Here is a 14,185-nt window from a genome sequence, read left to right on the forward strand (position 1 = left end):
TACACATAAAAGTGACTACGGTATTCAAACACCTTGTAATGACGACATCCCCAAAATTTCGTCCCTACATTCCTTGAAGTTCTGGCAACTTTCATTACAACATTATCACCACAGTGGCAAATAGGGGTTATCCCAACTCCCCTCGAAACAACACCGTGTGAGGATTGCGAAAATCCTTTGCCCGTTGCCTTCGAACAGGAAGAACAAATTTGGGAAGAAGCCATCCCTAACCCTAAGACTTTGCTGTCAAATTTGGGAATAACAGTACCACGAATCTCCAAGAACCCTAACACTTTGCTGTTAGATTTGAGAACAAAGTTAATTCACCAACCTAACTTTGCTTTTAAATTTGGGAACAACCATGAATCACTTTTCTTTCAAGATGAATCAGCAATTGAATTTAACACGTCATCCAAAACATTACAACTCATCAAATATTTGACAGTTGGACAGCTCTACCGTTAGCAAAATTAACGCCGTAAGCAAAAAGGACTAAGTTTCACCGTTTTTGCATAAAGTGAGACTTTAGTGAACTTTTTAAAAAAGGGAGAACGACTTTGAACAGACCCTACAAAAAGAGGGACCAAAATAGGTATTAAACCATTATATTATTAGATATAATAATAGATAAATATCTTATCTTTATTTTGTTGGTTAATATTCCTTATTTGCATTTTGGACTTAACTCATATTTCTTTATTATAAATACGGTGTCCTATATGTAAATTTAAGCGAAGGGAAATTAATCGCACACAAATTTTTATTATATTGAACACCTTCTACTTATATTATGTTAAGACAGAGGCCTTAGGAATCAATAAAAAGAGACAGAAAATCCTATAATAGTAGTGAGAGGTTTGAGAGAAGAACATTATTTTTTCTGCGAGAAGCTTAGGAGCCAAGTTGTTAGGAGGACTTAGAAGATCTAAAACTCTTTGTTGGATTAAAGGTAGGGGGAACTTACGTTCTTGACTTTTATTATTCTTGGTTTTTATATTCTCGTTTTGTTTTCTTGTGTTAATTATGTATATGTGTTGTTGTCTGGATATATGAGTGTGAAGATATGACATGTTGTGTAGGGTCATCTCACCATACCTAGTAAATCCAAAGATGACTCTTTTGGTCGTGGATGTGAAAAGAGAATAGGTGGTATAGTAAGGTACGAAGAATAGATCACAAGTTTGTGATAATGATATGTCACCGTGTTTAAGTTGTTGGTGTGTCAATTGGATTTGATGCATAATTAGCACTTATGATTCTTTTATTCTGTTTATCTTTTTATGATTGATTCTCATTTAACTCACCCCTATGTTTATGGTTGTGATTTTTACTTGCGATGATTGTTTTATACGAGATCATATGAATATGTAGATAATTCAGATATTATATAGCACGACGGGTTGATGGAAAGGATTGAGAAATTTATGGTTTTATTTTTGAATAAACAATTTTATTTTAAGTTTAATTTGTAATTAATTAGAATTGAGTTATTTTTAGTTTATGGTAAAGAATTATTTAAATTAGATTTCCACCATGGTATTATAGTTTTAAAAAAAATTGAGTTTTTTTCTTATAAAAATGAAACAGCTGAATTGGATCCTTTTTCTTTTTTTAAATTGTGTAACAAATAAGTCTTTTTCATTAATTTGACATAAACAATGTCAAGACATAGTGACTTGTAATATTTAGTGAAACACATGTCATTTTGTTGAATAATTTCAATAGATGACATGTTCACTCATATCTTTTTAAGTGATTAGTTTCAAAGTTGATTTACTTGATCTTGTTAAGATCGTTCAGTCTGCTAAATGGTCGTCTGATCTATTAGATTACCATCTAGACAGTTTGATTAATAGTTCGAAATCATGATTTGTTGTCAACATAATAATTGACTATCTGAATTGTAGTTGACCAGATAATAATCATCTAGGTTGAAGTTAACCAAAGAATCATAAACTAAAATAGATAAAAGATAAATTCCCTAATATCTTCTTTTTCTATATTATAATAGATTTTTAAATATATTTCCGTATTTATGGCATATTAGTATAAAATAAAAACAAATAGGTAAAAGAGTAACAAAATAAATATGGATAAAAAAACTAAATTAACAATGCTAAATGACTAAAAGATAAGCATTTAGAACACTTGTCAAAATAATAAACATAGGAAATAAGATATATTCTTCTTTTCTTATATTATAATATATTAAATACCATATAATGTTAATATCCATCTAAGTAATATCAATATAAATATAATAATTCAGTTTTTTTAGTTTATAAGTGTTTGAAAAAATCTGTTCATAATTTACTTTTGCTAAATATTTTTCTATAACTTTCAATTTCATTCCATTAAAATTTAGTATTCTTTTGGTTTTATTAAATTATTATTTTATATTCTGATTTGGATTTCGTTTTAAATATTTAATACTTTTTTGATATGCATGAAATTTTTTTTATATTTATTATTTATAGAAATAAAGATGGAGATGATTAATTTGGGTATTGAATTTAATGTTTATTTAGTTTGAGATGAATTTCCGAACAATAATAATATTTACAGATTTTTCAAATCAATTTCACAAGAGTTTCCCAGAACAAGTTGGGGGCTGGTCGACGGGCTGCTTCAAACGAGGCAGAGGGTTTCCGCTTCTTTAACTGTAAGTCCTTGAAACTTTTATCGCCCCTATTTTCTATATCTTCTTCTGTTATCTATCAATTCACGTGTTAGTATTTTGAATCGAACTCTCTGGGTTACGCTTTCAAATTTTTCGCAAATCAAAATTTATCATCCACCATATCATTTTTTTCTGCTTTCCTCCATTCATTTATTCACTTTCTTGGAATTGTACTTTATCTGAAAAATTCTGTTGCTGTATACATGTTTCACCCATTTTACGTGCAAAATAGGGTTTGGTGGAGAAGGGAATCAAAACTAGATTGTTGGTATTTGTAGTGGCGTTCAGCTGAGGAAGAAATATGTCGGTGACAGCGGGTGTTAGTGATACTGTAATAGCCATTAGGGATAAGCTGAGAGGTAAAATTGGGCAAACAAAAGTTCAGCGTTATTGGCCTGGTAAAGTTCCTGAATGGGCTGATGATGAGAATGAAGACATTGCCGCTGCCGATATTAGACCCTCCAGGGAAGCTGCGTTGGAGAAAGTATTTCCTCGTCACGAAGAAGATACTGCTATAGTCAGAAAAGATGATCGCCGGCTCCGGCGATTGGCTGAGAGTCGGATAGATAACCGGGAGGAGGTGAGGGCTGATCATCGCCGCATTCGGCAAGCTGAGATTGTTTCCACCATTGAAGAGGAGGCCAGGAGGCAGGAAGGGTTGGAATTGGAAGAAGAAGATGAAAATGCTTTGGCAGAAAGAAGGAGGCTGATCAAAGAGAAGTTGCTTCAAAGAGAGCAGGAAGAGGCGCTTCCTCAAGAAGAGGAGGAGGAGGAGGAAGAGGAGGAGGAGGAGGAGGAATCTGAGTATGAGACTGACTCTGATGAGGAATATACTGGAGTGGCTATGGTGAAGCCTGTTTTTGTTCCCAAGTCTGAGAGAGATACCATTGCTGAGCGTGAGCGGCTTGAGGCTGAGGAACAGGCACTTGAAGATGCAAGGAAGAGGAGGTTAGAGGAAAGAAGGATTGAGACGAAGCAGATTGTTGTTGAGGAGATCCGAAAGGATGAAGAAATCCAGAAAAACTTGGAAATGGAGGCCAACATTGCTGATGTGGATACTGATGATGAAGTCAATGAGGCTGAGGAGTATGAGGCTTGGAAAATTAGGGAGATTGGTAGGATCAAGAGGGATAGGGAGGATCGGGAGGCAATGTTGAAGGAAAAAGAAGAGATTGAGCGGGTGAGAAACATGACAGAGGAAGAGAGGAGGGAGTGGGAAAGGAAGAATCCGAAACCTGCTCCACCACCAAAGCAGAAGTGGAGATTTATGCAGAAATACTATCACAAGGGAGCTTTCTTCCAGTCTGAATCTGATGATCGGGCTTCCACTGTTGGATCTGATGGTATTTTCACACGTGATTTCTCAGCTCCAACTGGGGAGGATAAAATGGACAAGACAATATTACCCAAGGTTATGCAAGTCAAGCACTTTGGTCGTAGTGGAAGAACTAAATGGACCCATCTTGTCAACGAGGATACAACTGATTGGAACAACCCGTAAGTTCAATTTCCAATGTTCCCTTCTTTATATGTGTGTGTGTATATATATACATAGCATATCTCTTCGTATTTATCTTCTGAACTTCTGAACTTCACCTTACCTCAAAATGTTCTCTCACATAACTTTCGCATTCTTGGAATGATATTGAGAGGGTTAGGTCAGAAGTGAAATGTTCATCTATGATTAATTTTTAATTTTTTTCTCATGATTTAGTAATATTTACTGCTTATAACTTCACAACTCATCACCCATCAGAAGAGTGGAATTATTATTTTAAGAAGAATGGTTCTGTGATGTGGCCTCAAAGCCGAAGATCACTTAGTAATGGCTGTTTAGGGATAGGCAAAAAGTGTGGTGTACGAATGCAGTTTTAGGCGAAGAGATAACTAACTTTCAACCTCACAGTAGAGCCTGGGAGGAGTGCTTGTTGGTTTGTTGGAGAGAAAATATATACCCGAGAAGGTTGTGTGGAAGATATACTGAAATTAGGCTTGGGCTGGGAGTGACTATACCCTTTTAAAACTGCATGGTAATCTCTTGCATTATTTTCCCATTATACACAGAACATACCAGGATCTGAGCTCCCTTGATTAAGACCTATTCCTGAAATACAAATATTTTTACACTTAATTATGATATTTTAGTCATTCTTTCTTGCTGCTACGTATCATTTTGCTTATCATGGAATTTGATTGTGCATGAGAATGAGATTGATGGAGAGCTGATTGGAAGGAATATAGTTAACTGGAATATTTCAGTTAGACTAAGCATAATTATGCCAACTTACAAATCCTATTTTATTATTTTGGAATTCATTTTGTAGAAAAATATGTACCTTTTGAAACTTTCCAATAACACTCATGTATTCTCTTTCTGTGTGCCACTTCATGATTAATACTTTTGTGAATATAGCTGGAAATTAAGGGATCATATTGCGTGCCACAACTTAAATGATTTGTTCATTAGCAGCCCATGCTTCATTTTATCTAAAATGTTTAACTCCATATATCACCAATTTTTCTGTTACATTGCATGCTTTACACTAGAATATGTTCACATCTGTATTTAGTCATACAAGGCCTAATTTATACTCTATTGTTTTTTCCTTATTGGTACTATGTCTGGCATCACATTTGTTAGAATTGGACTGGATTAACTGGTTTAACCAGGAACTGGTGAATATCCAGTCCAAAATCTCATGAAAGTTGGATTTAATTCAAATTGGGATGAAACTGGCTGGTAGAAAGGTTGGTTTTCTAAGAGAGTGGTAGTTGCAAGCAAATTTTATTTGTTATTATCAAGCTTAAACATGATTTGTTAGTTTTGCTTCTGATATTAGCATCACGAGTTAGGATCTATCCTAACGAGATTGTGTTTGTTAGACATATCATTCTACCTGATATTGGACCACTTATTAATTTTTAGTTCCACGCACGAAATGTATATACCTCAACATATGAGGTGGGTGTTGGAAGTCCCACATTGACTAGAGATAAGACTAATTTAGAGTATATATGTGGGTACAAGTCTCACCTTACAAACCAATTTTACATTAATGGGGATTTGATTTGAAGATATAATAGCTATTATATGTCTTTAGCCCTTCATAACGCATTTTGTTTGAAAGATATGTGCCTCTGTTAGTATAGGTAGACACCTACTTTCTTTTTCCTTTCTCCTGTACACTCCTAAGCTGTAATTGGATAAAGCAAAGAAATAGTTATCTTCACTCTTACTTTGAATGTTCAAGTGGATCTCTCTTTTGGTTTCTGAATGAAGAAATGGCTAGGAAGATTTTTTGTGCCTGCTCCTTGTTCTAAATGTTCAAGCAGGTTCACTTGGAAAGGAACCAGCTATTACATTGCTTTATCAGTAGGAAAGAGTGATTTTAGTTTATAAAAATTTCTCAAAATTGTCATGCATAGTACCACAGTAACGTTGATTCTTAGAGTTGATTCAAAGGACTTTTAGGAACTTGAGATTGAACCTGTAAAATATTTCTAGAGGGCTTAAGAGATCCCTCTCACTGTCATTCTATATATAATAAAGTTCTGATACAAAAGTACATGGAAGATTAGCGGTCTGCCCTAGACACCTAGGTGTAGACCCAGGTACTACTACTATACTAGACTGGCATACTACCCTTAAGTAGGCTTAATGATTATACATAGGGCAACTATTTTAACACTCCTTCTGAACATACAAATTGTATGTACCAAGCTTGGAACAAATAAACTCAATCTGAGAACCCTTTAATGACTTGGTCAACACATTTGCGAGTTGGTCATTTGACTCAACAAACTCAATACATATTTCTTTAGTCAACAATTTTTCATGAACAAAATAGCAATCAATTTCTATATGTTTAGTCCTCTTGTGAAACACTAGTTTTGATACAATGTGGAGAGGAACTTGATTATCACAATATATCTTCATAGTATGGATGTCACAAAAGTTAAGCTCTTGAAGGAATTGCTTCATCCATATAAGTTCACATGTTAGTGACATCATTGCCCTATATTCGGTTTCAACTGTTGATTGAGCTATTACATTATGTTTCTTATTTTTCCATGAAATAATGTTTCCTCCCAGGAAATCACAATATCCGATAGTAGACCATCTATCAATAGGTGAATCAGCTCAATCTGCATCACAATACCCAAAGACCTGAATGCTTCCTTTATCTTCATATAATAATCCTTTCCCGGAAGCCTTTTTGACATACCTTAGAATGTGAATGATAGCATTCCAATGGTTAACACATGGAGCCTGCATGAACTGACTAACCACTCTAACTGCAAAGGATATATCTGGCCTTGTAATAGTGACATAAATCAGTTTTCCAACCAACCTCCTATACCTCTTAGATAGGAGAATGATTCACCTCTTTTTGTCTTTAATTTCTGGTTTGGGTCCATGGGACCATCTATTGGTGTGCAATCAATCATGCTTGTTTTTTGTAATATAACAAGAGCCTACTTCCTTTGGGAGATTATAGCTTCATCTTTGGACTGTGCTACTTCAATGCCTAAGAAGTATTTGACACTTTCAAGATCTTTGGTTTGAAAATGTCTACACAAGTACTCTTTCAGTTGAGATATTCCAACAACATCATTTCCTGTAATGACTATATCATCAACATATACTATTAAGTAAACACATTTCTCAAGAGAAGAATGACAATAAAAAACCGAATGGTTTGCTTCATTGCGTTTTATCCCAAATTTTTGAACAATGGAGCTAAACTTTCCAAGCCAAGCACGTGGTGATTGTTTGAGGCCATATAAAGATCAATGCAATTTGCATACCATACTAGACTCTCTTTGAGCAACAAACCTAGGAGGTTGCTCCATATAAACTTCTTCCTCAAGATCATCATGGAGGAAGGCATTCCTGATATCCAATTGATGAAGTAGCTAGTGACGAATTGCTGCCATGACAAAGAAGAGGCGAATAATAGTCATCTTGGCTACAGGAGAGAAAGGGTCACAATAATCAAGACCATAAACCTGAGTGTAACCCTTTGCAACAAGCCCAACTTTAAGCTGATTAATTTCACCATCAGGGTCGATTTTAACTGCATACACCCATCAACAACCAACCACCTTTTTGCCTGGGGGAAGGGGCACCGGCTCCCAAGTATTACTGTGGTCAAGAGCATGCATTTCTGCAATCATGGCTTGTCGTCCCATTCAAGATAATCAAGTGCTTCTTTCACATTCTTGGGTATAACAACAAAAGACACTGAGGATAAAAGAGAAAAATAGAAGGACGACAATCGATGATAGCTAAGAAAATTATAATTGGAATGAGGGTTTCGAGTGGAACGAATACCTTTTTTGAGGACAATAGGCCATGTTGAATCATTTTCAACAGGAGGCGTGGAAGGAGGTGACGATGGAGAAGAATCTGAAGTAGGAGATTCACCATTTCCTTGGAGGAGTGGACTATCCATCGAGGTCCTGTGTTGGAAGATATCCAGACTTGGATTGACAGATACATTGGAGATATTGGACTCGGCTACTGGAATAGGAAGGTCCTACTGGAGGATAATGTTAATAGAAATTGACAAAGTTCTACTTGGATGATTGAACCCAGTAGTTTCTTCTGCTGTTCCAAGAAATGGAGCGTGTGGGGTATAAAAGTGCATACCTCTACTTATCATATGGTTTAGTAAGACCTTGACACAAGTGGTTTTGATAGTACCCGAGTTTCACTTTTATCATTTGGTTGCTAGTAATTTTCTGATTTTGAGAGAGTATAGTATTACATTTAAAAGTTATGCTTTGAAATTAATGTCTAGACAAAGATATATTCCCTGTCCTCCTGTGACGATCTTAAATGCTACTTATATTATCTACAGAATGCTGAAGCTGTTTATGTTTGGATGTTCATGTAACTTCTTACTAAATTAATGCGGCGACACCTCTAATTCGTAACTACAAAATGGAGTCTCTACACTGTTTTTCACACCAGAATTTGATCCTGCACTCTCATTTTAGGTCAATAGGCTTGCAGTCATTTTATTGCCATAATCTTTGGAATGATGGGCATTAGTATGTTAAGGTAGCATTCTCTGTGTTGTCAAAGAAATTTCTGCATCAGCTTTCCGATGTCTTGCTTTTCTTGTGCCTGATCTATCTCCATTTCCGAGAATTTTGGAATTGTGAATAGTATATAGGAATTAATTTCTCTTAAAATGCAACTAACCTCCGTACTTTCCGTTCTACTGAAAAAAGAGGTTTATTTGTTAATTATTACTAGTGCAAGCAGCATTTTATACTAAAATATTCACTCCTGAGATATTATTCTCTAAAATTCTTGTTGAATTGTTATGCAGATGGACTTACAATGATCCTCTTCGTGCAAAGTATAATGACAAAATGGCAGCAATGAACGCGCCTATGTCAAAACCTAAAGGAAGCAGAAAATTGAAGGATTGGGAATCTCGATGAAAATTTGAACTTAGAGAATTATGCTTGGAGATCTAGTCGTTTCAGTTACTAGACTTGAGATGTCCTTATCCCGTGTATGCTTGTGCTCTGTCTTAAAACATAACGTAAACTAGTTTATCATGGATCAAGCATGTATGCAATGGATCATGGAAGGCAGTTCTTTCATGCAGAATGTGACAGGAATTCACACTAGTTTATGCTGATTTTCTTTATTAGGATTTTATTGAGTTTGCTGATGCTTCAGGAGCCACTATTTTTTTTGTTAACATACTGTATGTGCACAACTACCATACTGACTTGAACTCCGACAAATGGCACTATAGTGACGATGTCCATAGGTGTACCAGAACACTAGTAAATGTTGCATAATCTTCCATGTTTTTTATAATTTCAAATTCGAAAGTTCCTATTAAAATAAAGATTACATAAAAAGGGTTGATTCATGAACCTTAAAGATTGTTTCTTTGCATAATCAAGAATCAGACCTACAACGATAGTACTTAGAGCAGCCTCTATTATGAGGATTTGAGGGGGGAGGAAGACATCCTCCACTGTTACTATAAGCTTCACCAGAGCCACCACCATTACAAACTGGTTTGTCTCTCTGTAAAGCTCCATTGGAAATGTATTTCTTCTGCTCCAGAAACCTTCGGCTTATTTCTGACTCCATCAACAGCTCGTCTTCTTGATTGCATTCAGCTATGGAACCATTGCATGTGCTTACATGAGGGGTCAATGAGAGCACAGTGCAGCTGCTCAAACGCATAAAGCCGAAGAACATCAAGTAGAAGAAACAAAGTCTAATAATGGTGGATGGTTTTGAGGCCATTTTCTGTTTTCCTTCCACCTTCCATTAAGAAGCACTATATAGAGAATATTATATATTATATGACAGCGCCACCTTTTTGAAAATGTGCAAGTTGCATTAGTGACAAGCTGATGGACCGCACTTCACCAAACTCTTTGGACAACATAGAAATATCTTATTTTCCATGTGCTACAGATGACTTTTCTTTCTTTTCTCGGAACACTATGATTTCCTTTGCTAATATTTCTTTTCTCTAAAATAAAGTGGCTCTCTGAAGAGAAAATTCTAATGTCTGAAGTGAATATTGCACTATAAATATATAGACTAATTCAAGAAAATCTATTGGTGTTAAGAATAAAGGTATTAAAAGTTGAGTGCCATAAAAAAAAAAAAAACTTAAAATCATTTGTTACTTTAATATTTTAGGTTGGAGGTTGTTATATTATTTTTTATGATTTACTGATCATGACTCATGAAACTAAATTTATACCTTAGAAAGTTTCTAACAATTGTTTTAGTGATGGTACGTTGGTTTTTATTTTTGTCCATTCTTTGTAAAATTCAAGTTTATACAAACATTGTGCAAAAGGAAGCATAAAATGATAGGAGTAAATTGTTACTTATTTGATTTAGCCAAGTTTCTTATTGAAGACCTTATACATATCTAAGAAAGAATACATGAAGAAATGTGGGGTTAGGTAAATAGGATTATAGGAAGGGAGTTATCATGACAAAAGGAAAAGTGAGTGTTGACTTTAATCATACGTTTAAAATATTTGGTTCATATTTCTCTAATTTTCCAAACCAACAGTTGGTTGGTGGGTTCCATATGGATTTCCTTTCAGTCTAACAAAATGGACATAACTTAAGTTATTTTCATACCATCCTCAAATTATTTCTCTCGTGGAATTGGCAAGCAAAGCTAAGAATAAAACTGTGATTCGAGAATCTTAAGGTGGCACTTTGAATCTTCACATCTTGAATAGCATTTCTTAGACCTTCGAAAGCATTTCTCATCAATTATATGAAACAACTTTTTTCAACCTCTGTGTCGGTGCGACTCGGTTGAGGCTAATATAAACAAAAAATTATCTGAAAATAGATACTTCGAATATATGTAAAAATTATTTCATGGCACACATTTGTGCGACAACAAAAGTGGCTTTGGTGTAAGAATTTCTTAGCTTCAAAGCAAAATACTGAATTCGATGACATTATAGAGTTTGTTATTTGTTCCTGCAAAAAGAACACATGACAGAAAAACACTAATCAATTCGTCAAATTATAACAGTATAGATGTTTCCGTTTTCATCATGAACTAAAGTACTCAAGAATAAGACGACTTATGTCTCAATACGAAGGTATGTAGAAGGATCCTGTGTCGTAATTTAAGAGTATTAGAGACAATTTTATATTTATGAAGAATTACAATTATTCATGAAAAGTAACAACCATTCATGAAAAGTTAAAATGAAGAAATGTAACTAATAGATTTATGAAGAGTTACAACCATTCATGAAAATTTACAATAAAGAAATGTAACTAATCAGAATCTGATATCTCTTGAATTTGAAAGATGCTTGATCAATAAATATATAAAGGAATCTTGTGCTCTATTGAAAGATGATACTTAGGAGACTTTTTTTCTACATTTTGTCATTCACTTAACACACAAATCAATTTGTGAGAATTTTATTCTTGTTTGACGTTAATACTAAGAGTGAGTATTATCATTGTATTTCTTTTTTGTATCTCAAAAGAGGATTTCATGATCCCCTTCACTCTTATAAGGGACGAAATATTACGCTTAGAAGATTATATCAAGTCTACATTATTGTTCATCTTGTTTCCCTAAGTTCTTGGAAAATTGTTCTAATAGTTTAAAAGCAATATCTTCTCTAAGATGACAACAATTTGTGAGATGACAAACTATCACAAATTAGACAAGTTTGAAGGCATTGATTTCTGACAATGGCAAAAGAAGACGCATTTCCTTCTCTTAGCTCTAAATGTGGCATATGTTCTAAGTTCTCCCTAATCCAAAGAAAGTGAAACCGAGACATCAGAGGAAAAACGAAAAAGGAAAAAAAAATGGAGAATGATGATTATGTCTATTGTGGTCAGATTCTAAACGGTATGTCTGATCCTTTACATCATGCAAAAAAATTCCTATTTAGTAATTTTAAATGCTTTCTTGTTTCAACCCCTATGGACCCTAGTTTAAAGATATTATCTAATGGTGGTAAAGCAGTTTCACAACTGGAATATGCAAGGGTAATAGGATGTTTAATGTATGCAATGACAAGTACAANGCCAAATATTGCTTTTGCAGTAAGCAAACTGAGTAGATATACTAGTAACCCTAGTCTATCACATTGGCAAGCAGTATGTCGAGTACTTAAGTATTTAAAGAAAACTATTAATTATGGATTAACATATAGTGGTTATCCTTTAGTTTTGGAAGGATATTCTGATGCAAGTTGGATTACAAATGCAGAAGATCACTCTTCAACTAGTGGTTGAATTTTCCTCCTTGGGGGAGGTGCAATTTCTTGGTCGTCCAAGAAACAAACTTGCATTACAAATTTCACTATGGCTTCAGAGTTTATAGCTCTAGCCTCAGCATGAAAGGAAGCCGAATGGTTGAGGAACATCACGTTCGAAATACCATTGTTACCAAAACCAATATCATCAATAACAATACATTATGACAATGCTGCAACATTGCCAAAGGCTTATAGTCAAGTATACAATGACAAATCAAGGCATATTCGTGTGACCAAAGCCTATACTTTTAAATCCAGGTAAAACCTTTTAAAAATATGGTGGAATTTTTTAAAATATTTACACAACTATAGGCTTTTGTTAAGAACTGAAGCCTATAATTGAGCAAATATTTTCAAAATGTCATTACGACATTATAGGCTTCATGCAGTTAAGGTATAGGCCTTGGTTATCCTTGAATCGTTGCCTATAAACTAGTGTATAAATAACATTTAACGTCACACGTTTCACACATTTAACGTCTAACGAAAGAAAATCTAACGTAAAAATGACTGGTGGCAGTTTTGTAAATAAGACGCCATTATGGAAGTCGGTTACCCTAAGGTCATACGTCAAATAAGGTATAAATGTCGGTTCTCCCAGGGTCAGAGGTCAAATGGTCTGCATACAGAACTGAAAATTCATTGTTTTATTTACTTTAAACGTCGGGGGCCAACGTCTAACTCAAAGTAAACGTTAGCTTCCCCCTCCACGAACGTCAAAAAGGTCCAAAAATACATTTTAAGTGCCAATATTAATTTTCTTACTACATAGACGTCGCCCCCCCGGATCAGACGTCAGATCCTTTATTAGAAGCTGTAAAATCAAACCTTAGACATCGTATCCCCGTCCTCCATTGACGTCTAATTGCTAAAAAATTAAACCTCAAAAACTCAAAACGCGATCCTCACTTTAGCGTTTTGTTTGGGTTTTAGCTTCATTAACGTTCGTCATTGCTGCTGTAAGGTATGTTTGATTGATTTTCTTTAAATTAATTTCTTTTGCACCGATTAACTTAAGTTTGCCCCGATTAAATTCCGTTTGCACCAATTAATTTTTGCTTATGATGCAGTTTTGTTGTGAGTTGACGAATCCCGACAACGGCTTTGAGTGTCCAATCTGCATTGCTTCAAAATCATAGTATATACAATTTTATGATGTGCTACAATGGTTTTATGTATTTCAGGTGTGGTAATATTGTAAAAACAAATTATTTTTTAAAAAAAAAACAAAAGGGATGTTGGTATAGGAGGGGTCTGATGTCAAAATTGACGTCAGATGAAGAGGATCCGATGTCAAATTGACGTTTCGCAATAAGACATCAAATCTAGATTGGACGTTGAATGTAAAAAATAATACAAATATTTTTAAAAATTTCATTGCGTCATTGTAAGCTTCATTTTTCTTAAAAATAGCATATTAGTCGATGCCAAATCCTACTTTTGCACTAGTAGATTAGATATCCATCTCACAAAATTATTTGGTTGTAATTACTTGATGTTATAGTTCTCATTTACTTAAAGGTCGTACTATATCTTATCTATGGTAATAAGATAGGAAACACATTCAAGTAATGAAATTTTGAAATATGGTAAGTTCAATTGTTTCTTAATCTCTTTGGTTTTCATATTCTTTCTTAGTTGTATAGTTAAAAACTTTGAATCTTCTAAACTAACTTTTATAAACTTTGTAATTTG

The 14,185-nt window shown here is 34.4% G+C and overlaps 2 protein-coding genes across 2 annotated transcripts; one reads left to right on the forward strand and one right to left on the reverse strand.

The window, feature by feature from the left end:
- The first annotated feature begins 2,539 nt into the window (after window positions 1–2,539).
- Window positions 2,540–9,357, forward strand: LOC106753651 (microfibrillar-associated protein 1-like). Its single transcript, XM_014635491.2, has 3 exons — window positions 2,540–2,662; window positions 2,913–4,177; window positions 9,022–9,357. Exons 2-3 carry the CDS (start codon window positions 2,982–2,984, stop codon window positions 9,134–9,136), a joined length of 1,311 nt encoding a protein of 436 aa, XP_014490977.1. The 5' UTR covers window positions 2,540–2,662; window positions 2,913–2,981; the 3' UTR covers window positions 9,137–9,357.
- A 166-nt stretch (window positions 9,358–9,523) lies between these two features.
- Window positions 9,524–10,372, reverse strand: LOC106753652 (protein RALF-like 32). Its single transcript, XM_014635492.2, has one exon. The coding sequence runs from the start codon at window positions 9,963–9,965 to the stop codon at window positions 9,609–9,611; it is 357 nt and encodes a 118-aa protein (XP_014490978.1). The 5' UTR covers window positions 9,966–10,372; the 3' UTR covers window positions 9,524–9,608.
- Window positions 10,373–14,185: the final 3,813 nt, after the last annotated feature.

This window comes from Vigna radiata, unplaced genomic scaffold (assembly GCF_000741045.1).
Source record: "Vigna radiata var. radiata cultivar VC1973A unplaced genomic scaffold, Vradiata_ver6 scaffold_134, whole genome shotgun sequence".
Classification (NCBI taxonomy): Eukaryota; Viridiplantae; Streptophyta; class Magnoliopsida; order Fabales; family Fabaceae; genus Vigna; species Vigna radiata.